Source organism: Gopherus flavomarginatus, chromosome 15 (assembly GCF_025201925.1).
Source record: "Gopherus flavomarginatus isolate rGopFla2 chromosome 15, rGopFla2.mat.asm, whole genome shotgun sequence".
NCBI classification, from domain to species: domain Eukaryota; kingdom Metazoa; phylum Chordata; order Testudines; family Testudinidae; genus Gopherus; species Gopherus flavomarginatus.
Window position 1 is genome coordinate 8,912,882 of NC_066631.1, and position 22,926 is coordinate 8,935,807.

General features: G+C 46.0%; 1 protein-coding gene across 1 annotated transcript; it reads right to left on the minus strand.

The window, feature by feature from the left end:
• Nucleotides 1-1,754: 1,754 nt before the first annotated feature.
• Nucleotides 1,755-20,575, minus strand: HRK (harakiri, BCL2 interacting protein). The gene is made up of 2 exons (XM_050924160.1): nt 20,265-20,575; nt 1,755-1,897 (listed from the first exon to the last, which is right to left on the minus strand). Exon 1 carries the CDS (start codon nt 20,573-20,575, stop codon nt 20,312-20,314), a length of 264 nt encoding a protein of 87 aa, XP_050780117.1. The 3' UTR covers nt 1,755-1,897; nt 20,265-20,311.
• Nucleotides 20,576-22,926: the final 2,351 nt, after the last annotated feature.

The window sequence follows — 22,926 nt, forward strand, 5'->3', positions numbered from 1 at the left end:
AAAAAATTATTCTTTACACCCTTTTCCCTGTTCATCAATTGTTCAAGAACCAGTAATTCCCACACACACGTGCCGGTGTGCCTGAAAATTGATGAATGTTTGACGCATAGATTTCAGCCCAGAGACTGCATCAAAACTCTTCTCTGCAAGTATCCAAAATTCAAGCAGTTCTGATTGGATGTAAAGATCACATGGTACATTTCTGTTCTATGGTGGGATGAAAGTACAGGAAGATATTCAAAGCCTCGAAGAGCAGGTATGTGCCCAATTCCCATTGGAAGTCAATGGAAGTTGTGCATCTGACATCCCTTTGTGCCATTTGTAATCTCCACCATAATTAGTAAAAATCAATCTTTGGGTGCAAACACCCCAGGTGACTTTCTGTGAGCATTCTGCAATATTTGTTTAATGTCCTGTTCTGGTGAGCATTTGTTTGTTTGTAAATGTGAACGCATTTCCGTGCAAATATTTTTGCTAGGTCTAGTCTTGTTTCTGGTGCCGTGTGTCCTGATTCACAACAGTAATGCACAATGTTGTCTCACATGAGTTTACATTCAGTGATGTTTTGTGTGTTTGATTCTTCTTTGTGCTGATCATCCAGCATAACATCTCTGAAATAACAGAATGCACTTGTTTAATGTGGATGTATCGGACCCAGTCTTTTAAAAATATTTAGTGAGAACAATGACCAATCGGATCAGACTTGGTTGCTAAACTTCCAGCCCAGAGCCATTTTTATCACTGTTTTTATGAGACTTCTGAAATTAATGGTTTACAAAGGAACATCAGCTGATGCAGTACTAATAGGAATGGCTGTTATTGCCCCGTGGCCTTAGAAACTGCTCTGAAGATTTTGTAGCTCTTTAAACCCCTATGGTTTTACTGAGTAGCAAGGACTTAGGCATGCATCCCTACCAGCTCCCCACCCCAAAGCTCTAAAATAGCTGATTATTGGGCCAAATCCTTCCGCCTTTTTTGAATATCTAGGGCTGAAAAGAATCTCCTGTTCTGCACAACCGCTATCATATCACGTGGTCCATTCCAGCAAAACAAGAGATGAGCTGTCCCAAAGTGAGTTGTTTTATAAAGTTCAGGGTTAGATTGGCTGGTGTGTTTTGTTTGCTTGCTTGCTAATTTATTTACAGGTAGAACGAAAGGAAAATAGCACCTTCTCAACCTAGTTTTTGTGTATAAATATTAATAACCAAAATATATTTCTCCCAGGCTCATGTTTCAGAACATCATCCTGGTAAAACTGTAGCACCACAAAGAGACAGTTTAGCCCTAGACAAACATTAAATGTAGCACCAGAGAAAGTACAGTCATAAGAAAAGCAAATCTCGCCTGATGTCATAGAGCTTAATATATACACACACAAACTGTCTCTTGTCAAAACTGCTAAACACCCCTTTCCACACCTCCCAAGACAAGCCGATGCCTATTTGCAGCAAATGCACTATCCGCAGGTATTATTTAGCCCTGGGTTTGCAAGTGATTGTTCACACTTCTACATTTATAGGGGCAGATGTGTGCCATACCATAGACAATGCCTGGTGAGGAAAGTGTTAGCACTACAGCAAAGACATCACTAATCTTTTGACTCAAACTGCAGGAGCACAAGCGCTCAGACCACAGTTATCTAAAAGGAATGTTGCTTATGTTCTCAACAAGGCATGCATGTATTAACGTAGGCTCTCTATATAAGCATGTATGTGTCTCTGTTTTGCTGCCGGGCACTTGAACAGCTCCTTCAGTACAAATCTTCTTTCACGTTGCTCCAGCCTCTTTCATCCTCCTCCTCTTCTTTCTCCATTCATCACAGCTGCTGCTCAGACTCTGTACTCCCTGCAGGAAAAGGGGAAATGATTTTCTCCAAGGGTGCAGGGTTTTCTCCAGCCTGAGAAAGCAAAATAATTTGTTTTTAATTATATTGATGCAGTGGTTAAAATAAAATTATCTTCTAAATGTATGCATAAACCTTCCTGCTGATGCAAGAATTTACTGACTGGGAGGTGTATGTAATTTATGGGGAAGAGAGCTTTGTGGTTAAATCACAGGAGAACAAGCGATCTGGCTTCTATTCACAGTGCTACCACAAATCCTGTGTGGCTTTAATTTTGGGTGTCCCAGTCTTCTTGGGTATCCAGCTTTAGATGAGTTAAATGTTAACTTTTAGAGAAACATCTAACTGTTACAGGCAGGCACCCTGGTCCGTTGATAATTGCAGGGAACTGAAGCACTCCTGGGTTCTAGTCCTGTTCTGCCACTAATTTGGCTTGCAGCCTTGGGCAAATCACGTAATGCCTCCGTGTTTCACGTTCATCTGTAACACCAGGGCAGTAATAACTTACCTGCCTCAAAGATATCTTAATATGTGTTAAGTGCTTCAGGTTAGGGTTTCATCCTCAGATGAAAGGTGCCGTTATCAGTGCAAATGAGTGGTAGTATTGTCCCAGGGCACATGTGCTCATTGATACAGGCATTTGCAGGTGTAAATCCTAGTTCTCAAGAGCAGATTGTGGAAAAACTCTTAAAATAAAGAGTTTCTATGACTGGGCTGGTCTACACTACAGGGGGAAAATCGATCTCAGATACGCAACTTCAGCTACGTGAATAACGTAGCTGAAGTCGAAGTATCTAAGATCGAATTACTCACCGTCCTCATGGCGTGGGATCGATATCTGCGGCTCCCCATGTCAACTCCTCAACTCCGTTAGGGCTGATGTCCCGGAATCGATATAAGCGCGTTCAGAGATCGATATATCGCGTCTAGATGAGACGCGATATATCGATCCCCGAGCAATCGATTGCTACCCGCCAATACGGCAGGTAGTGAAAATGTAGCCTCATATTTGCATCTCCAGTCTTTCAGTTGGCCCCTGAGAGGGAGTGAAATTCACCCGAGCAGAGAGCCAGCACAAGGTCTACACACTTTTTAAGTCACATTAATACCCATTATGGGGCTTTTAAGGGACTTCAGAGGTTCATAGCTCTCAGATCCCAGAGGGATGGGTGACCTCATAAAAACCTCAATAGAGAAATCTGTGCTGGCCCTCTGTATTGGAGGAATTTCACACAGAGTGAGCAGTAAAATATCCAACTGTGTCAACTATGAGAGAATGATTAGGGTTGACAGCTGGTTATGGGGCAGATTCTGGTCTAAGTTACACTAATATAAATCCAGAGTAACTCCATTGGCTTCCGTACCGAGAGAGAGAGAGATCAAAATGTGACCCTAGATCTTTTCCATTAAGGAAACTGATCAAATTCTCATGCTGCAAATGACTGCTGAGTAACTCCTGAACGCATGTTCTGTTTCACCAACTAGCGATTGTTCTGTTTCTGTGTAAACACACCAATTTCCACAAGGTCTCAGAGGTCCCAGTCTACATGGAACTTCAGCAATTACTCCCCTCTCTACCCCCTCCCCATCCATAGCTCCCGCTGTCAGACTGAAGTGTCTAAAGCAGGGGTCAGCAACCTTTCGGAAGTGCTGTGCCGAGTTTTCATTCATTCACTCTAATTTAAGGTTCCGCGTGCCAGTAATACATTTGAATGTTTTTAGAAGGTCTCTTTCTATAAGTCTATAATATATAACTAAACTATTGTTGTATGTAAAGTAAATAAGGTTTTTAAAATGTTTAAGCTTCATTTAAAATTAAATTAAAATGCAGAGCCCCTGGACTGCTGGTCAGGACCTGGGTAGTGTGAGTGCCACTGAAAATCAGCTCACATGCCGCCTTCGGCACCCGTGCCATAGGTTGCCTACCCCTGGTCTAAAGCAACTGTGAACAAAGCTAGAAGGACTAAGTCCAGATTGACTCAACCAGGACTGAAACACCTGTCAAATGGTTAGGCCACCCACAGAAAGCAATGCAAGTTGCCTGACCTATGATACCTATGTGTTCATGCACACACACAGACATGTCTGAACCTTCACCTTTTTTGCAGATCTGCTTATGCTGTAGCAACTTTTTTTTGGTGGGGAAAAGGGGGAAAGGTGTTTAGTGCTCAAGAGAATGGGAGCATGATAATACTGGCTTAGGGTATGTCTAAACTGCAGTTACACATCCAAGGCTGGCCCGGGCCAGCTGATTCAGGCTAAAGGGCTCTTGCTAAGCACCTGTTTAATTGCAGTGTAGACTTTGGGCTCAGATTCAGCCCAAACTCTGGGACCCTCCCACCTCACTGGGTCCTAGAGCCTGGCCACCAGCCTGAGCCTGCACATCTACACCACAATTAAACAGCTCCTTAGCCTGAGCCCCACGAGTCCGAGTCAGCCAGTATGGTTTTTAATTGCAATGTAGACATACCATCAGAGTCAAAACATGCCAGAGGACAGATGTGAACACACCGCTCGCTTCACTGCTTTTGATCTTGTGAGTGACACAACTGTTACTCCAGCCTTGGGCTCCTACACATGCTGCCAATGCACCTCATCCCTGGTTTGTAGAACTCCTGTAAATTTGATTTCTAGGCTTCTGCTGAGCAAAGCCTAGCCCTGGTGCAGTGGCTTTTCGCGTGTGTGTGAACAATCACCATGGATTAGCCTGAGACCATCTTGGCCACTTGCCCCGTGATCTAAAACACATTCAAACCCAAGTCTTCAGAAGTCAAAGGGTGCACTTCATAGGGGTGAGAGGAAAAATCAAGGAAAAATCTCAGAGGAGATGAGATTCAGAGACATCTATGTGGAATTAAATAAACTGAAGTGGGATCTTTGCCTGAGTAAAAGCCAAATAAGGGTGTTTGGATTTTACTGCAGTTTTACAAAAGGACTTTACTTGTGTGACTGTAGCACCTAGAGACCACAACCAAGGATCATGGCCCCCCTGAGCTAGATGCTGTACAAACACATAGCATGAGACAGCCCATCTCCTGAAGATGTTGTTAGGGTGACCAGATGTCCCAATTTTATATGGACAGTCCTCATTTTTCGGTCTTTTTCTTATATAGGCTCCTATTACTCCCCAACCCTATCCCGATCTTTCACATTTGCTGTCTGGTCATCCTATGTTACATTCTACAAACATTTTTTCTCTCTTTCCCCTAAACCAGCAGAAAACATTCACGAAGTTTTAAAAGTTTTTGAATTCAAAAACTTATTAAGCTCCAAGGGAGAAGTTTACCCCTGTGCAGACAAAGAACCAGCACGATGTTTGTTTACCACATAAGCCCTGTTTTGAGGGCTTAAGTGCAACTTAAGTTTTGCACAGGCTTCTTGCTGGCTCTCTGCATAGGGGTGAATTTCACCCAAAGAGTTAAGGAGAGCCCCAGAATCCTGGCCTAAATCCCATCTCTCAATAAATCAACTTTGAATATCAAAGGCTCTGTTAAAGCCATTACTGGGTGCATATTGGCTGCATTGCCAGTGTCTTACTCATTGCCAGTGTCTTACTCATTAATGGAGTACGCTTTGAGCCAAATTCTGATCTCATTTACAGCACTGTAAATACAAGGCAACTCAAATTGACGTCAGTTGAGTTACTCCAATTTTGCCACAATAGCACTTAGCAGATTGGAATTTAGACCTCTGAGTATGAAAGGGGATGTATAAAGCCAAACTCCACCCCATATGTAATACTGGAGTAGTTACCAGGAGGGAATGCCAGCATGTCCTCTCTGTAGAGCTGGTCAAAAAATGTTCATAGCCATTTTTTTAAATGAAAAACGGCTTTTTTTTGTCAAAAATTGAAATTTTCCTGAGACAATTTCCATTTTTGTCAAATGTTTTCAGGTTTTTTTGGAAAATCAAAATTTTCTTGGGTTTCCAAAAACTGAAATATCTTTAGTTTTCAACAAAAACCCTCAAAATTGTATGAAAAAAATATGGAAATTAAAAATTGTCATTTCCTTTGATATTTTTCATGGAAGCTAAAATGCTTTTTGACTTGTACCTCCCTGTCTAGCCACTTACGGATACTCACGTTCTGTTCAGAACCTAAAATCATAGAAATGTAGGGACAGAAGTGACCTCAAGAACCCATCAAGTCCAGCCCCCTGCAGTGAGGGAGGACCAAGTAAACCTAGACCATCCCTGACAGGTGTTTGTCCAACCTGGTCTTAAAACCCTGCAATGACAGAGATTCCACAACCTCCCTTGGAAGCCTGTTCCAGAGTTTAACTACCCTTCTAGTTAGCAAGTGTTTCCTAATTTCTAACTTAAATCTCCCTTGCTGCAGATTAAGTCCATTACTTGTCCTATCTACAGTGGACATGGAGAACAATTGATCACTGTCCTCTTTATAACAGCCCTTAACTCAGTTGAAGAATGTTATCAGATCCTGCCTCAGCCTTCTTTTCTGCAGACTAAACATGCCCAGTTTTTTTAACCTTTCCTCATAGGTCAGCTTTTCTAAACCTTTTCTCATTTTTGTTGCTCTCCTCTGGACACTGTAGTTTGTCCAATCTTTTCTAAAGTGTAGTGCCCAGAACTGGACACAATACTCCAGCTGAGGCCACACCAGTGCTAGGTGGAGTGGAACAATTTGCAATTTACCTTCCATGTCTTACATACAATGGTCCTATTAATTATTAGCCTTTTCCCCTAGCTGCATCACATTGTTGACATTCAGTTTGTGGTCCACTCTAACCCCCAAAGCCTTTTCAGTAGTAGTACCAGCTAGCCAATTATTCCACATTTTGTAGTTATGCATTTGATTTTTCCTTCCTAGTGAAGTACTCTGCACTTGTCTTTATTGAATTTTATCTTGTTGAGTTCAGACAAATTCTCCAATTTGTCAAGGTCCTTTGGAATTATAATCCTGTGCTCCAAAGTGCTTGCAACACCTTCCAGATTGATGTCATCCTTTAACTTTATAAGTATACTCTCCACTCCATTATCCAAGTCATTAATGAAAATATTGTACTGGACCAGGACTGACCCCTTCAGGACCCCACCAGATACGCCCTCCCAGTTTGACAATGAACCATTGATAACTACTCTTTCAGCTAGCTGTGCACCAACCTTATAGTAATTTCATCTAGACTGCATGTCCGTAGTTTGCTTATGGGAATGTCATGTGGGACTGTGTCAAAAGCCTTACTAAAGTCAAGATATATCACATCTACCACTTTCCGCACATATGCTAGGCCAGTAACCCTGTTGAAGAAGGAAATTAGGTTGGTTTGGCATGATTTGTTCTTGACAAATCCATGCTGGCTATTCCTTATAACTCTATTATCCTTTAGATGCTTACAAACTGATTGTTTAATAAGTTGTTCCAGTATCTTTCCAGGTATCAAGTAAAGCAGACTGGCTTATAATTCCCTGGGTCCTCTTTGTTCCCCTTTTTAAAGCTGGGTACTATGTTTGGCCTTTTCCAGTCCTCCGGGACCTCAGATGTCCTCCATGAGTTCTTGAAGATAATTGCTAACAGTTCTGAGATTGCCTCAGCTAGTTCCTTAAGTACACTAGGATGAATTTCATCAGGCCCTGCCAACTTGAATACATCTAATTTATCTAAACATTCTTTGACCTGTTCTTTCCCATTCTAGCCTATATTCTTTCCTCCTTGTTGTTAATATTGTGGTGAGTATTTGGAAACCATTAACCTTTTTAATGAGGGCTGAAACAAAATAGACATTAAACACCTCAGCCTTCTTGATATCATCAGTTATTAGCTCTCTTTCCCCACTCAGTAGACGACCTTTACTTTCCTTCATCTTTCTCTTGCTCCTAATGTATTTGACAAACCTCTTCTCATTCCCTTTTATGTCCCTTGGTAGGTGTAACTCATTTTGTGCCTTAGCCTTTCTCATTTTGTCCCTGCTTGTGCTATTCTTTTGTACTCCGTGTTTCCACTTTTTTGTAGGAATCTTTTATGATTTTCAGATCATTGAATTGCTCTCCTTTAATTTCACATGATAAACAAGAGAGCCAAAGACACAATGAAAAGCATTTAAACTGAGATTTTCAAAGCTAGTGAGATTTTCAAAGGTAGTGGACTGGACAGTTAATTCCTATTGATTTTAATAGGATTTGGGCATCCAAACCCCTAGCCGGCTTTGAAAATCTCACTCATAAATCCTTCAGTCCTATCCACAGCATTACTCCACTCTGAACATTGCTTGGCTAGATGGCGTTTCCACCAGATAGGAAAATTACTCTGCTGAAGAAGCTAGCCTCATGCTAAGGGAGGACGTCACTCACCCTTATTCAGCACTTCTTTGGCTTGTCTTTATTCAGAGACACGGAATCAAGCCAGAGCTGGGTACTCAGTTCTAGTACTGATGAAGTCACGGAAGAAGCTGGCTCTTTACTTATCTGGTAAAGCACTGCATAAATGGAGTACAATTCACTGCTAACACGGAATTACGCCTGCTTACACCAATCATTAATGTTGCATGTAGTCAGTGCTTAATACATTAAATTATAATTATAAATAATTCATGTCAAGGGAAAATATTGGGGCAGTTGGATTGTCTGGGGAAAGGACATTGACGGGCAGAATGATGCAGAATACCTGGGATTCCAGCCTGATGCAGCAGTGAGCTAGTGCGAAACCAAAGGCCTTACTGAGCACTGGCATAAGTGAGTGAGACTTCCATTGAGTTCCAGGGGAGATGCATCCACTTGCATCAGGGCTTTTTGAATTTGTTTGTGCTGGAGATGGAAGGGATAGTTGGGAAAGGAAGATCAAGGAGTAGGTTTGAGGGTGATGGCAACAGGAAAGAAGTATTGATCCATTGGAGAGAGGCTCAGAGGAACAGCCAATTTGAGAGGTTTGGAGATGGCAAGATCAAGGAGGCCAGAGGCCAAAGAGGAAAGTTGTTGGGGTGACTCTGAAGTTCCAGAGGATATGGGTCCTGTTTAGCCATAATCTACCTCTAGAAAGAGGCATTTCATGGCTGCTGTTTCTCTTTAACAATAATATGCTTCTTTGCTACTGGCTTATTAGGGTTTTAGTGATGAGGATTTTCTCTTATGCAGGTTTAGCAGTGAGGGGCTTTGGAGTTTATGAATGGGGAGCATAAGATAGAGGATTTCTCCATCCTTAGTTTTTCAGGAAAATAAGCAGCAAAGGTTTTTTCCTAGTGTGAGACTCAGGAAAGCAGACAGAATACACAGGATGTAACAGGCTGAATATTCGGTTTGTTGTTCATGGTACAAAACTGTAGCCTACTGCTGCGTCAGCCAGCTTCATCCCATAACTGCAGTTCCGCCTCTGGTCCTTACTTTTTTTTGGACTTCTGCACAGCTCAGTGTGAGATCTCCAAAAATCCTATCAACTCCATTTTAATACAGCTAATTAACTACACTGAGACATTTGACAGAGCAACTCTGCGTGAACCTAGCAGCAGACAGTGGGGGAAATTATTGGCAACACAATGAGCACAGAACCAGGCTGGTGTTGCTGGCAGGAAGAGAGAAGGTTTAATTTAATACACTGCCACTTCTAGACTAATAGAGCAAAATACAAATGACACTGCATGCCAAATTGGCACATGCTAACTACACTTCATGCCGTGGCTGGGTGTTGAAAGGTGATGTCAGATTATATATTACAAAGCTGCTGCTTTCAGAGCACTTTTCATCTAAAGATCCCAAAGTGTACAACAGACATTACAAACTGGTTCCACCCCTTGGGCCCAGCCCTGCTTCCATTGAGGCTACATGGGCCGAGATTTTTAGAAGTATTTAGGTATTGCTCTATTCAGTGCTGCAAGGCCTAAGTGATTTAGATGGCTAAGTGCCATTTTCAGAAGTGACTTAGGCCTCGTCTACACTGGGGGGGGAGGGATCAATCTAAGTTACTCAACTTCAGCTACATGAATAACGTAGCTGAAGTCGACGTACTTGGACCTACTCATCGTGGTGTCTTCACTGCAGTGAGTCAACTGCTGCCGCTCCCCCGTCGACTCTGCTGCACCTCTCGCGGCGCTGGAGTACAGGAGTCAATGGGAGAACACTTGTGGGTCAATTTATCATGTCGAGACTAGACGCGATAAATTGATCCCCACTGGATCGATCGCTGCCCGCCGATCCGGGGGTTAGTGTAGACATACCCTTAGGCACTTAGCATCCCAAGTCCCATTGAGACTTAGGGCCCTAAATGCCTATGTCATTTTTGAACATGGGACATAGATACCTAAATCACGTAAGCCTTGCAATGCTGAGTGAGCCAATGCCCAAATACCCTTTAAAACCTGATTCCTGGGAGAAGTGGGAGCAGGCCCCCAATACAGAGAGATCATTTCCTAGTCTAAACTGCTGTATAAAGTTTCTGTGCATTATTAAACAGCTATCTTGTTCCACTGTAGGGATAGCTGCACATCATAGGATATAGATAGATACACGTCCATATACTTACTAGTGTGGAGAGAGAGAGAGAGAGAGATGGTGAAGAATACTATGCCCATTTGAAACTCCAGGGGGAATTTAGAGAGGCAATAAGCAATTAGCCAAGCTGGAATGTGCCCTTGTTCTGACTACTGTTCCACTTCTCTAACCACTAGATCATAAGACTAATATTGACTCAGCCAGAGATTGGGCTGAGCAGTATTAAGTGGTACAAGCTAACTCCCCTATTCTTATTCACTGTGCCATGAAATCTCTAATGGACATGAGTTGTCAGGACCTGAGGTTTACATCTTACTGTATAAGGAGTTTATCACTGAAGAGTTTCTCTGTAGATGTACAGGGGGTGGGGTCGATACATATTTTGTTCAAAAACAAACACTCTACAGAGCTTGCAAATTACTGCTCATCACAGATCTCTTCTATTCTAAGTTCTAAAACCATACTCATCACTGCAACATCATAGAAGCACAGACATATAGGCCTGGAAGGGACTTTGATAGATCATCTAGTCCAGTCCCCTGCACTAAAGCAGGACAAAGTATTATCTAGGCTGTCCTGGACAGGTGTTTGTCTAACCTGCTCTTATAAACCTCCAATAACAGAGATTCCACAACATTCGTACGTAATTTGTTTCAGTGCTTAAATACCCTTATAGTTAGGGTATTAATGTCTAACTTAAATCTCCATTGCTGCAATTTAAGCCCACTACTTCTTGTCCTGTCCTGAGCGGTTAAGGAGAACCCCCCTCTTTATAACAACATTTTACATACTTGAAGACTGTTATCATGTCCCCCCAAGTCTTCTCTTCTCTAGATTAAACAAACCCATTTTTTTCAATCTTTCCTCATAGGTCATGTTTTCTAGACTTCTAATCATTTTTGTTGCTCTCCTCTGGATTTTCTCCTGTTTTTGTCCACATCTTTCCCGAAGTCTGGAGCCCAGAACTGGACATAATACTCCAGTTGAGGCCTTATCAGTGCTGAGTAGAGTGGAAGAATTCCTTCTCATATCTTGCTGACAACATTTCTGCTAATATGTTGAAGCATTATGTTTGAGTTTTTTGCAACAATATTACATTGTTTACTCATATTTAGTTTGTGATATGTTATAACCCCCAGATGCATTTCCGCAGTACCCTTCCTAGGCATTCATTTCCCATATTGTATTTGTGTAATTGATTATTCCTTCCTACATGGAATACTTTGCATTTATTTCAAACCATTTCTCCAGTTTGTCAACATCATTTTGAATTCTAATCCTGTCCTCCAAAGCACTTGCAACCCATCCTAGCTTGGTGTTCTCCGCAAACTTTATAAGTGTGCTCTCTGTGCCATTATCCAAACCATTTATGATTATATTGAATAGAATCGGACCCAGGACAGAACTCTGCAAGACCCCCCTCGATATGCTCTTCCATCTTGACTGTGAAACACTGATAACTACTCTCTGAGTACACTTTTCCAACCAGTTGTGCACCCACCTTGTAGTACATTTGTCTCTAGTCTATATTTCCCTAGTTTGTTCATGAGCAGGGTCATGTGAGGCAGTATCCATGTGGCTTTGAGATACATTTTTTCAGATATTGCATACAGCATAAATTAGTGTGAGCAAAATCCTTTTCAACCAAAACTGAGAGAGAGAAAGAGAAAGAGAAAGCAAGCAAGCCATGGAAGGTATGACAATAAAAGATGGTAGACCAAAAAAAAAGATATAAATTAAACCCTGAAAGTGAGCTGCTGGTAGTATATTTAATTATCCCTGTGTGTGGATGTATTTGTGTCCACAGCTCATCACGTGACTTGGAAGCTTACCAGGGGAGTTGGATGGCTCCTCTGTACATGTGGCAGCCCGGAGATTGTATTATTAGCCAGGATGGCCCCCCACATCTGGATTCTCAACATCATCCCTGTTGTTATTTCAAAGCACAAAGAAAAGTCTTTTTTTTTTTAAGACCAGGATTTGTATTTTTGTCCTTGAAGCCAGGGGAGTCAGGGATTCAACTGCCCCCACTGAAATCATGAAACCAAGGGTGGAAAAATACCCCATTGAGGGAGGGAGGGAGGGAACCGTGTTCGCTCCTTTGCATGAAAACCTCACGTGGCGCCATAGCCCAGGCTCTGTGTCACGGTGACGCTGCTCCCAGCCATATTGCTGTGCAATGATGTCAGAATTGTGTGCTGCTATGGAGGCCCAAAGGGCAAAATCTGCCAGAAGGTGCACTGAGGGGCAGGGAGTGGAAGGGGCAATACCCCTGTGTGTCCCAGTCTCCAGGCAGCAAGGATGCAAGGGCAGTATAGTTATAAACTGAGGTTACTCACTTTTCATTTTGGCAATATGAAGTTTAGGTTAGGTTACTTTACTCATCTCTTTTTTTAACACTACACCACTGTCAGGGCACTGGGCTTATGGCTGGGTCTCTCTCCACTCTTAGTAGCTGGGTCCAGATGTTGAGTGGAACAGCCTCCCCCACTGCATCCCGGCTGGGGTCTGTCTTGCCATGGTGAATAATCAGGACTGGCCCCAGAGCAGCTGCGTGGAGCACAGTGGAACACACATTCCCACCCTTGGGTGCTCTCACTGTGTCATGCTTTCTTTGTATTTATTGTTCTGTTTTGTGTCCTGCTGTGATTACACTAGAGTTTAGTATGGTGCACCCATTGAAGCAGGAGGCTATATCTGCCACTGCTTGCAGCATACGAGCACTTCACGTGAGCACAGAACCCCTGTCCTTATAAGCCAGGGGTAGGCAACCTATGGCATGGGTGCCGAAGGCGGCACGCGAGCTGATTTTAAGTGGCACTCATACTGCCCAGGTCCTGGCCACCAATCCGGGGGGGCTCTGCATTTTAATTTAATTTAATTTTAAATAGAGCTTCTTAAACATTTTAAAAACCTTAGTTACTTTACATACAGCAATAGTTTAGTTATATAGTATAGACTAATAGAAAGAGACCTTCCAAAAACATTAAAATGTATGACTGGCATGCAAAACTTTAAATCAGAGTGAATAATCGAAGACTCGGCACAGCACTTCTGAAAGATTACTGACCCCTGTTGTAAGCCTTAAGGAAGTGGAGAGTATAGAGAGGGAATGTGCACAGTGAAGATGGAGCTTGCATCTGCTTAACTGAAAATAATACTTTGCATTTCTATAGCATGTTACCTCAGAGAATCTCAAAGCACTTTACAAACAGTTAAGCTTCACAACACCCCATGTGGTAGGTAAGTATCATTAGACCTATTTTATAGATGGGGCAATTGAGGCCAGGGTCACACAGCAAATCAGTGGCAGAGCCTAGTGGGAACAGAACTCAGGTTGCCCAACTAAGCTGTGCAAATATTTGCAATTAACTTCAAACTCAGTCGAACTGAGCCTTGGATCTGAGGTTTGGTGGGATTTGTGCACCTCAGCCTGGTGAGCTTGGACTGAGTTTTGTTCAGACAGCTAAGAGGCTGGTAAATAGTCTCTATGTCCCAGCCAGTGTCACCAGCTCCATCCCTTCCTATAGTTGCATGCTCTACACACTAGCAATTCCCAGCATTTCCACACCCTAAGAAAAGAAACGAGTTCCTACATCTTGTTGAAAAGGTGCCGGGGGGAGGAGGGGGAATAAGAGGCCAACATACAGGAGCCAGTTGTAATGTTCCCCTTGGAGGTTTGAGTTTCTTGAGCTCAAACCTACAAGTGAATCTTGGGGAAATTCATTTCCAAAAACTGTGAACCAAGCCACACAACTTGGTTCATGAACCTCTTCACAAACTGAACCCTGGAGGAGACAGTATCAGCAGTGGTTAGAGAAGGGGAATGGAAGTAAGGAGGAAAGCTGACTACAATCTCATCCAGGGCCGGCGCTTCCATTGAGGTGAACTAGGCAATCACCTAGGGCACCAGGATTTTTGGGGGGAGGCATTTTGCCTGGGGGGGCGGCAGGCGGCTCCAGTGGATCTGCTGCAGTCGTGCTGGTGGAGGGTCCATTGGTCCGTGGCTCTGGTGGAGCTGCCGCAGGCATGCCTGCGGACGGTCCACTGGTCCTGCGTGGCTCCGGTGGACCTCCCGCAGGCATGGCTGCGGCAGCTCCACCGGAGCCGCGGGAGCGGCGCACGAGGTGGCGAAATGGCTGTGCGCCTAGGGCGTGAAAAACTCTAGCGATGGTCCTGATCTCATCCAGCAAGCTTAGCTGCATCCACACACCATCCCAGCACCTCTCTGAGGGACACACTGTGTAGAATTTAAAGTTTCAGTTAAAAAAAACATTTTGTAGTCCTGTTTGCCAAGAAAACTTTCTGAATGTGACCTGACTGAATCTGCAGACAAACAGAATAGCTGTATATCACTCACATAATCGATAATAATATGACACAGACACACACACAGAGTGTAAACACACATCTGTCTATCTAAAAGCCTACTTTAAAACACTCTGGATGATACAGAGTAATCACATTTTTATTTATTGTTTTTCAGACACCTAAAAATGTGCCAGGCACCTTGCAAACAAGTAAAGCTATGATTCCTGCCTCAAAAATCAGTCTTGATTTGACATGACACTGCAACCGAGGGTCACAAACAAACAAGGGGATTAGGAGAAAGGAGGGAAAGGACAATAATATTTTCTTCTTCTTTGGCCTTCCCTTCTGCTGTCCTGTGTTGTCATCTCATCCTATTTTGTCACTAAGGCAAGGCATTGTTTATGAAAGCATTTAACCATATTCGAGTAACTTGAGGTCAGTGGAACTTAAGCACGTGCATTTAAGTGCTTTCCTGAATATGGATAGAGTTAAATATTTGCTTAACTGTTGTCCTGAAACAAGGTCTTAAGGTAGGTCTATACTGCAAAGTTGTCCACCGCACTTTTATCTCTCACGGGTACTTAAAAAAGCCCCCCGCCCCCCTCTCCTGTGAAAAACAGAAATGTTGCCAACACAAATGGCAGCGTGAATGCAGCTTTGTCGGCAGGAGAGCGAAGCTAACGCCGTTCGTGGAGCAGAAAGTATTTTGTTGGCAAAAGTGCTGACAAAATACAGCTTTGTCGCTAAAAGCTGCGTGGTTTAGATAAGCCCTTAGATTTTAAACTCCGATGGGCAAGAAGTAAAATTTCCTTTATTGGAATTGTAAAACATCTATCGTATCTATGGTGCTATATAAATAACAATTCTCAAAATATTATATCTGAGTGAGAATAGCACCAGTCATCTCAATAGGAAGTTAACTCTGAAGAATAATTATGAGGATTTAAATGACAAAGTTATTGATTGTTTCACTGCTGATAATTTTAGCAGAACCATCCAGAATTTAGGTAGTGCAAACTCACACAAAGCCCAAATCAGGGATTAAGAAACCAGTAGTTTAGCAGGGGACTGGGAAGAACAGAAACTGGCTTCTTTTGTTTGATAGGGGGAAAAGATCACAACCAAAGACAATGTGGTATTAGTAATTTTTTAAAATAATTAGTTGTGGTTTATTTAATTTAAAAAAAATAACTTATACGCTGATGAACATAGGAGTTACAAAAATCAAGACCAGCCTGATGAAATTGTAGGGTTAGATTCACACAGGGACTCGCGTTGTGACACTGAGCATAGCAAGCCCTAACTTTTAGGTGCCTAGAAAATCCCAGGAACCAGGCTAGGATTCACAAAGTCTGAGTGAGGCACCTAGGCTCCCTGTGCAATGAATGGGGGGAGAGAGGTGCCTAAGACTGCGATCTACAAAAGCTGGGCTACTAGCCAGGGAGCCACGCAAACTAGCCAGTGGGAGATGTCAACAGCTAGGGGCGTCCTAAGGCCCGCTCTTCTCAATGAGATAGGTGCCCAAGTCTGGGCTGCAGGGAGGTACCTATCTCTGCTAGCAATTCAGGAACTGGGAACCCTCTCCTGGAGTCCCGTGGATTAGAAGCCGAAGGTGTTTCTTGTGAGAATATGCTAGGTGGGTGCCTAACTCCACACCCAACAAACCAGCCAGAGGAGGAGGAAGCAGTGGTTGTGGTGGTGCCCACTTTATAACTTTCAGCCCAGGGGGTAGAGCCCTCACCTGAGATGTAGGACACCCTGGTTCAATTCCTCACTCTGCCAGAGGGAGAAAGGATTTGAACAGGGGTCTCCCAACTCTCCGAGAGAGCTCAAACCACAGGGCTAAAAGTTGTAAGGGGAGCACCATGACTCCAGCCAGGTTGAGAATGAGACCCAATCTGGTAGCCAGCTGCTAAGCATGCCTACCTGTGAGATAGGTATCTGAACTCCTGTCTTCCCCCAGTTGGTGAATCACTGTAGGGCTTAGGCCGGAGATAAGCATTCGGATGCCTATAGGGAGGCAGCAGTGTGCTTGCTCAGAGGCAGAAACTGAGGTGCCTAGGAACTTTTATGGCAAAAAAAATTAGGAGCTGAGTGAGTTTAGGCACCTACAGGGTGGGGCTGGAGCTTGTGAATCACAATGAAACCTAAAACTGGGATTTAGGCTCCTGAACTTTCAATTTAGGTGCCCAGATCTGGGGTTTAGATGCCTAAGTACCTTTGTGAATCCCACTGGCAGTCGCTCAAGAAATAGATAAACTCAAGTGCTAGGACTGAGAGAGCTTTCTACAGAGCTGGCTTAGTCTACAGGGACAATCCATATATTCTGCTGGGGTAGGGGAGAGAATATGGTTATCACAGAACTCTTTAGTGTGGCCAGCTGAGAAAGCAGCTTTCCACTGAATCAGTTTTAGGCCTTTTTCCCAATGAACATGCAAAAATATTTCTCCTAAGAAAGCATCAGCCTGCCTGGCACTGGGTGGGCATAGGAAGGAGTGGAGGGAAGAAACCAGGCAGCAACTTCCAGGGATTTACAGCCCTGAAGCTGGTGGGGCTAGGATCTCTTGTGTACTCCGACTGGACAGGGCTCTGGAATCAGGAGACATCCTACACCCATAACCCCAACCCGATTCCCGGCGGTGGGGGTGAGAGAATAGAATCGTTCTAGAGACCACTCAGTTCCACTCCAGCCCTGCACGGCCTGAGGAAGCAGAGAACCAAACCTCGCACATGTGCCATTCAGTTAAGTCAGAGATTCTCAAACGTTGGTCCATGGACCATCTCCATTCATGTGCGCACATGGGCGGCTGCACAAGAGAGAATGAAGGGCCACCCATTGCTTGTATGGCTCCACTAATTAGGTGCCTGGACCCTGGAGAAGATGCACATATAAGGGGAGGTGGTGGCCTTGGGGGGATAGAGGGTAGGTGGGAGGGGGCAGTGGGGTGAGAAGAGGGGCTGGGGGGAATTTGAGACATGCAGGGCTGTGGTGGCCAGAGAAAGAGGCGACTTTCCCCAGCTCGGGGGCTGCTGCAGCAGGGGAGAGAGGGACAGACCCCCCTCCTTCCCAGCCCCAGCTTGGGGGCTGCTGTGGTTGGGGAGAGAGGGAGAGACACCCCCCCTTCCCAGCCTTCATTGCACTAGAAAGGTAAGACTACTAATATTAAAATATGAGTTGTGTGCTTTTATTTGTAGAACAAAAAAACCTCAATTATTATGAAGGTTTTTTTACATAATGCTTTTATCCAAAGCACTTTACAAGAGTTAGCTAAGGGTTCAAACAACATTTGGAAAGATCATTAAGTGGTCCGCCAAGACCCTCAGCAATGTTCAAGTGGTCCATGGAAAAAAAGTTTGAGAAGCACTGAGTTAAATCATTCCATGAAAACAAATCCACATGGGCTATTGTGGCTTGGCACATAAAGTGATCCTGACAGTGGCCTGCTGGGACTAAACCCGCAGGTTTCAGCCCGCAGACCTACTCTCTGCTAGGGGCAGGCAGCAGCCCATGTCCCAGCCTGGCTCCAGCTCTGGGCTTGGACAGCCTGGGAGCCAGATGAAGCAGGTGAAGTTTCCTCCCTTGCACAAGGGTCACAGACAGCAAGGTACTAACCTCCTGCAATGCTCCCTGCCGTTTTGTCGTGGGGATGAGACACCGTGAGTAGTGGGCACAGGGGGCTGCCTCCAAGGAACCTGCTCATGCTCCCGGAGATGGAGCCACCAGATAGCATGGTGTGTGTGTGTTGTGTGGCGTGCTTGGCCACAACCCTGGAGCCCCCTCGGTCCTTGATTCTGTTGAATGGATTCTACACAGTCTCTTGGCTTCGCAGCAGCTCTGCGATACTCATCACCCTCTTTTGGGGCTGTTGCAAAGACTGAAAAACCATGTGGCAAACACCTTGTTTGGCAGAGCAGGTTACATGAAAAAAGAACAGGAGTACTTGTGGCACCTTAGAGACTAACACATTTATTTCAGCATGAGCTTTCCTGAGCTACAGCTCACTTCTTCAGATGCACAGAATGGAACACACAGACAGGAGATATTTATACATACAGAGAACATCAATTGATTAGACTCTTCCTGCTGGTATGCATACTTCCACCTTTTCATGTTCTCTGTATGTATAAATATCTCCTGTCTGTGTGTTCCATTCTGTGCATCTGAAGAAGTGAGCTGTAGCTCAGGAAAGCTCATGCTGAAATAAATTTGTTAGTCTCTAAGGTGCCACAAGTACTCCTGTTCTTTTTGCGGATACAGACTAACACGGCTGCTACTCTGAAATCAGGTTCAATGAGTGGCACTGTCCCGTCCCCTGAGCCCACACCCACTTCAGAGGGTGCTTCCCTGTGGTTCCAAGCATCGGCACCTCCCCTAGAGTGTACAGCGAACATACAACAACTCACTCTGCATTGTAGGGGAGAGGGGGGGAAGGCTTCAAGCCGAGGGGGTCACCACCGCGTTATAAAAGGGAAGAGAAACTTTCAGACTAATAAACAAAAACAGCAACAAACTGGAAGCGCTAGGTCGTCTCTTCAAAGCGAGGGCACCACAGCCAGGTTCTGGTGGGAAGCTGGATCCCTTAAGAGACCTCACCAGATCGCAGGTTGCCCCTGGGAACTTTCCCAGGCAAAGAGTTCAAGCCTTTGAAAGAGGAAAGCGTCAGTGGGGGGCCATGTCTGTACAGGGGGGATGGGGACTTGGCTGTCCCGGATCGGCGCGTGTTCCGGGGAGACGTGACAGACCCGTCTGGGGATTTGCTCACTACGAGGTTTGCTCTATTTTAAGACAACCTCCCGCCCCCTCCGCTGTGCTACAAGGAGCCTGATCAATAACTGATGACACGCACCTGCCTGTCTCCCCGTGGGACAACAGAGCCCAGGCTGGAGTGTGGCAATGGAGCAGCTGGAGCCGTCCCCGCCTGCAGAGGCCTGGGTACCCAACTCCATGCCCACCGCCGCCTTCCGGCTCCAGTGTCTACCAGCTGTGATTAACAGCGCAGAACCTGCAGCTGACCAAATCGGCTGGATCCCGCTGCTGGCCGCGGATCAGGCGGACGGTGAGTTTGGCTGCTGTGCCAAGCCCTGGCAGAGAGCCCATCAGCTTCATCAAACAGTGCGCTCCGGATTGCAGCGCACCCGGGACTGGTTCCCAGCCCCGCTCCCAGACTGAGAGAGAGAGGGGTGTGTGTGTGTGTGTGTGTGTGTGTGTGTGAAGTTTCCAAGGCACGGTGTGATTTGGGACCGAGCCTCTCGCCCTATCTGTGCCTCAGTCTCCTCCTCTGTACAATGGGGATAAGGACCCTGCCCTTCTGGTCTCCGCGGCTAGTGCGTTACTCGCTTGGCTCCCCTGCGCTGTCAACCGCCCTGGCATAACCGCCCCCCTCCCCCGTTTATAAGTGCCCCCAGGCCAGGCGAAGGGCGCGGGTGTCTCCCGGACCCGGACTCGACTCCGGCAGCCTGGGGCACCAGCCAGCCCTGCGCTGCGGGGCAGACGGGGACGGTGCAGGAGGAGAAGCGGCCGGCAGCGGCTGCAGACTCCAGCTTTTGTCCCTGGACATCACCCCAAGCCTCCCTCCTGCGCCCATAGCTGTTACCGGCCCCGGTTATTTTGCAAAGCGCCCCCGACCCCCCCTCGCCCGGGTTGCTGATTTCGCGCGTGCTGGGTCCCTACCTGTTGCTCTTCCCGGATGCTCTCAGCTCCTGCCCGAGCCCTTGTCCCTACCAGCTCCTCTTGCGGATCAGCCAGACCAGCGCGGCCACCTGCGAGGCGGCGCACAGCAGACACAGGTAGGTGGCCAGGCTTCTCCCGGCCGCAGCCCGCCTGCTGCTCGCCCTGCGCCACGCGGTCCGCTCCTGCAGCTCATCCCCGACCAGCTTCAGGCGGGCCGCCACCAGCTGCGCCCCGGAGAAGCGCGCCCCGCGCCGGGCGGAGCTGCAGGGGCAAGCGGCGGGGGGCCCGCCGTGCAGCGCGCAGGGGCACATGGCTGAGCTGCGCTGCGCTGCGCCCGGCCTGTCCAACCCAGACCCCGGGAGCGGCCGGCGTGGCGGGAACGTGAGCTGTGCTGTTGTTGTGCCGAGCGCGATTATTAATTAAAGTGTCACATGGTGAGGAGGGGGTTACATCATCCTTCCCCATCGGGGCTGCGGGCAGGAGACAGGAAAGGTAACTTTTAACTCTTGCCGCGCCGCGCAGCCGGCACAAACCCCACTGTCCTGCCTCCAACTTGGGCAGGAGGGACGGGCAAGGTTATGTGGCGCGCGGGGATGTCTGATCTCCCCCCTTGGGGATATTTTATACCCCTGGCTTGGGGTGTTTTATACCCGCTGGCTTGGGGATATTTTCAGCTCCCTGGCTTGGGGTGTTTCATACCCCCTTGGCTTGGGGATATTTTATACCCATTTTTTGGAAGCTCGGGGATTTTAACAGACCCTTCCTGAGACCTGATCTCTATTTCAGATTTCCTTCCCTTCTCCAAGCTTTGACTCTGAACTCAAATACTACGTACTCTGCCGCGGCTCCCCTGAAATGTCCCGTTGGGCGGCATTGTTGAGTTCCGGGCTCAGTCTTTCTCTGTGCTGGGATGGAGAGAAGACGCGCAGAGCCCAGGATTGTGCGGTGCGGATAAGGTGATGCGGAGGTCCTGGGTATGCCCGCGTCTGCCCCTGTTAGACTCAAAATCCACAATGGAAACCAAGACCCAGGTGGAATAGTGTGAGTGGGGGGAGCATACTACTGCTTTAAACAGCAAGCAGGTGAGTTTACACGAGGGAGAAAACGAAGCGTTTCCTTTGGTCTGCTTTTCTTTTGAGAATCAGCTAGAGCGAAAAGCAAAGAAACAAAAACTCTAAATAGTTTCCCCAGAACTTACTGCTCGGGTCGAGAGGGGATCTTAAGAGCAGCCGAGCTCTAGTTTAAAAAAGAAACATGAGATATGAAAATCAGCCACAACTGTTATTATCCTTGATTATGAAGCTTTGGGCGGGGGGGAGGTGTCTCTCAGGACAGGAGCTGGGGATCCGGGAGATGTTTAAAGAAGAGAGAAACCCCACCCTGTAGCAGGCCAGGTAAACCCTCTCGCACCAAGTCCCACTGACTTGTGACACTGTGAACAAGTCACTTCTTTCAACACAGCGCGGTGAGCAAATGAGCTGGGCTCGATCCATAGAGAGCCACGGGAAACCTTCTGCTGACCTGGGAGCAGGATCGGGCCCATCCAGGGGGCCTAGAAACAGTTACTGTCACTGGGGTTTTGTCGTTCTCTTGTGGAGATCGGTGGCCTGCTCCTACTATAGCTCGCACTCTGGGTATTACGCAAACTCTCACCCCTGTTCCCGGGTTCAGCGTTATCCTAATCCGATCTGCCCCAGAAAACAAGCTCTCACTGGATGGCCAGCTCCCTTCAGGACCGGGGAAATCTCTGGTTATTCTTGGGCAGCCTTAAAACCGGTGAGTAACTGGGTTCTCTTTTCCCCACTGGATACATTGGATTGGAAAGTGGAAAGTAGGGTCCTATTCCCAGGAATAAAATACCAGAGGCTTTCCTTTACATTACCCCAAAGGGAATAATTTCCCCTTCACCTGCCAGTTTGCAATGGGTTGTTTCAGTGGACGCTAATTGTAACGGGGCTATCCTTGCCCTGTTTTGAAGAATGCCCCTTAATGTAGCTCCAGCCTTGCTTGGGGACTTTTGAAAGAACAAACTGCTCGATTTCCCTGCAGCCTGAGGGCAGCTCCATCCCTGGTGTAAATCTATTGATTTCAGTGGGATTAGGCCAGGGGTGAATTGGTGATCTAGACTCTGGGCTGTTTCAGATGCAGAAGAATAATTCAGGCTCATCCTTAAGAAAATCTCCCTCTTCTGTTTTTTAGTAAGAACCCTCCTGTTACAGGGGCAGCTTTGTACTCTCAGAGATTGTCCTTGTGCAAACACTTCATTTGCGAGGGTTTGTAACTACAAGACACATTTTCTGTAGGCTGAAACTTGCCAGAAAGTAGCCCTCAACCTGAACAGGGGGGCCAGGGTAAGTTCAATTGCTTGTGGGGTTTCTGAGTCAGAGGAGTCCCTCAAGATGAGGGCTTGGAATCCAAACAGCTTCTTCTTTGGGGTTTGTTCAGCATCTTTTAATTGGGTTTTGTAAAAAGTATAGAAAGCAGCATGCTGCAAAGAAAAAAGCAGGGAGTAATTGCTTAGGCTGCCAATAGAGCAGAACTAAGCAGCAGCAACTGCAGCTGACCAGTGGTGAACAAATAATAATAGGAGATATACCAATCTCCTAGAACTGGAAGAGACCTTGAAAAGGTCATTGACTCCAGTCCCCTGCCTTCACTAGCA

Coding starts and splice junctions, on each gene's coding strand:
- HRK (XM_050924160.1), bottom strand. CDS start 20,575: ATGTGCCCCTGCGCGCTGCACGGCGGGCCCCCCGCCGCTTGCCCCTGC.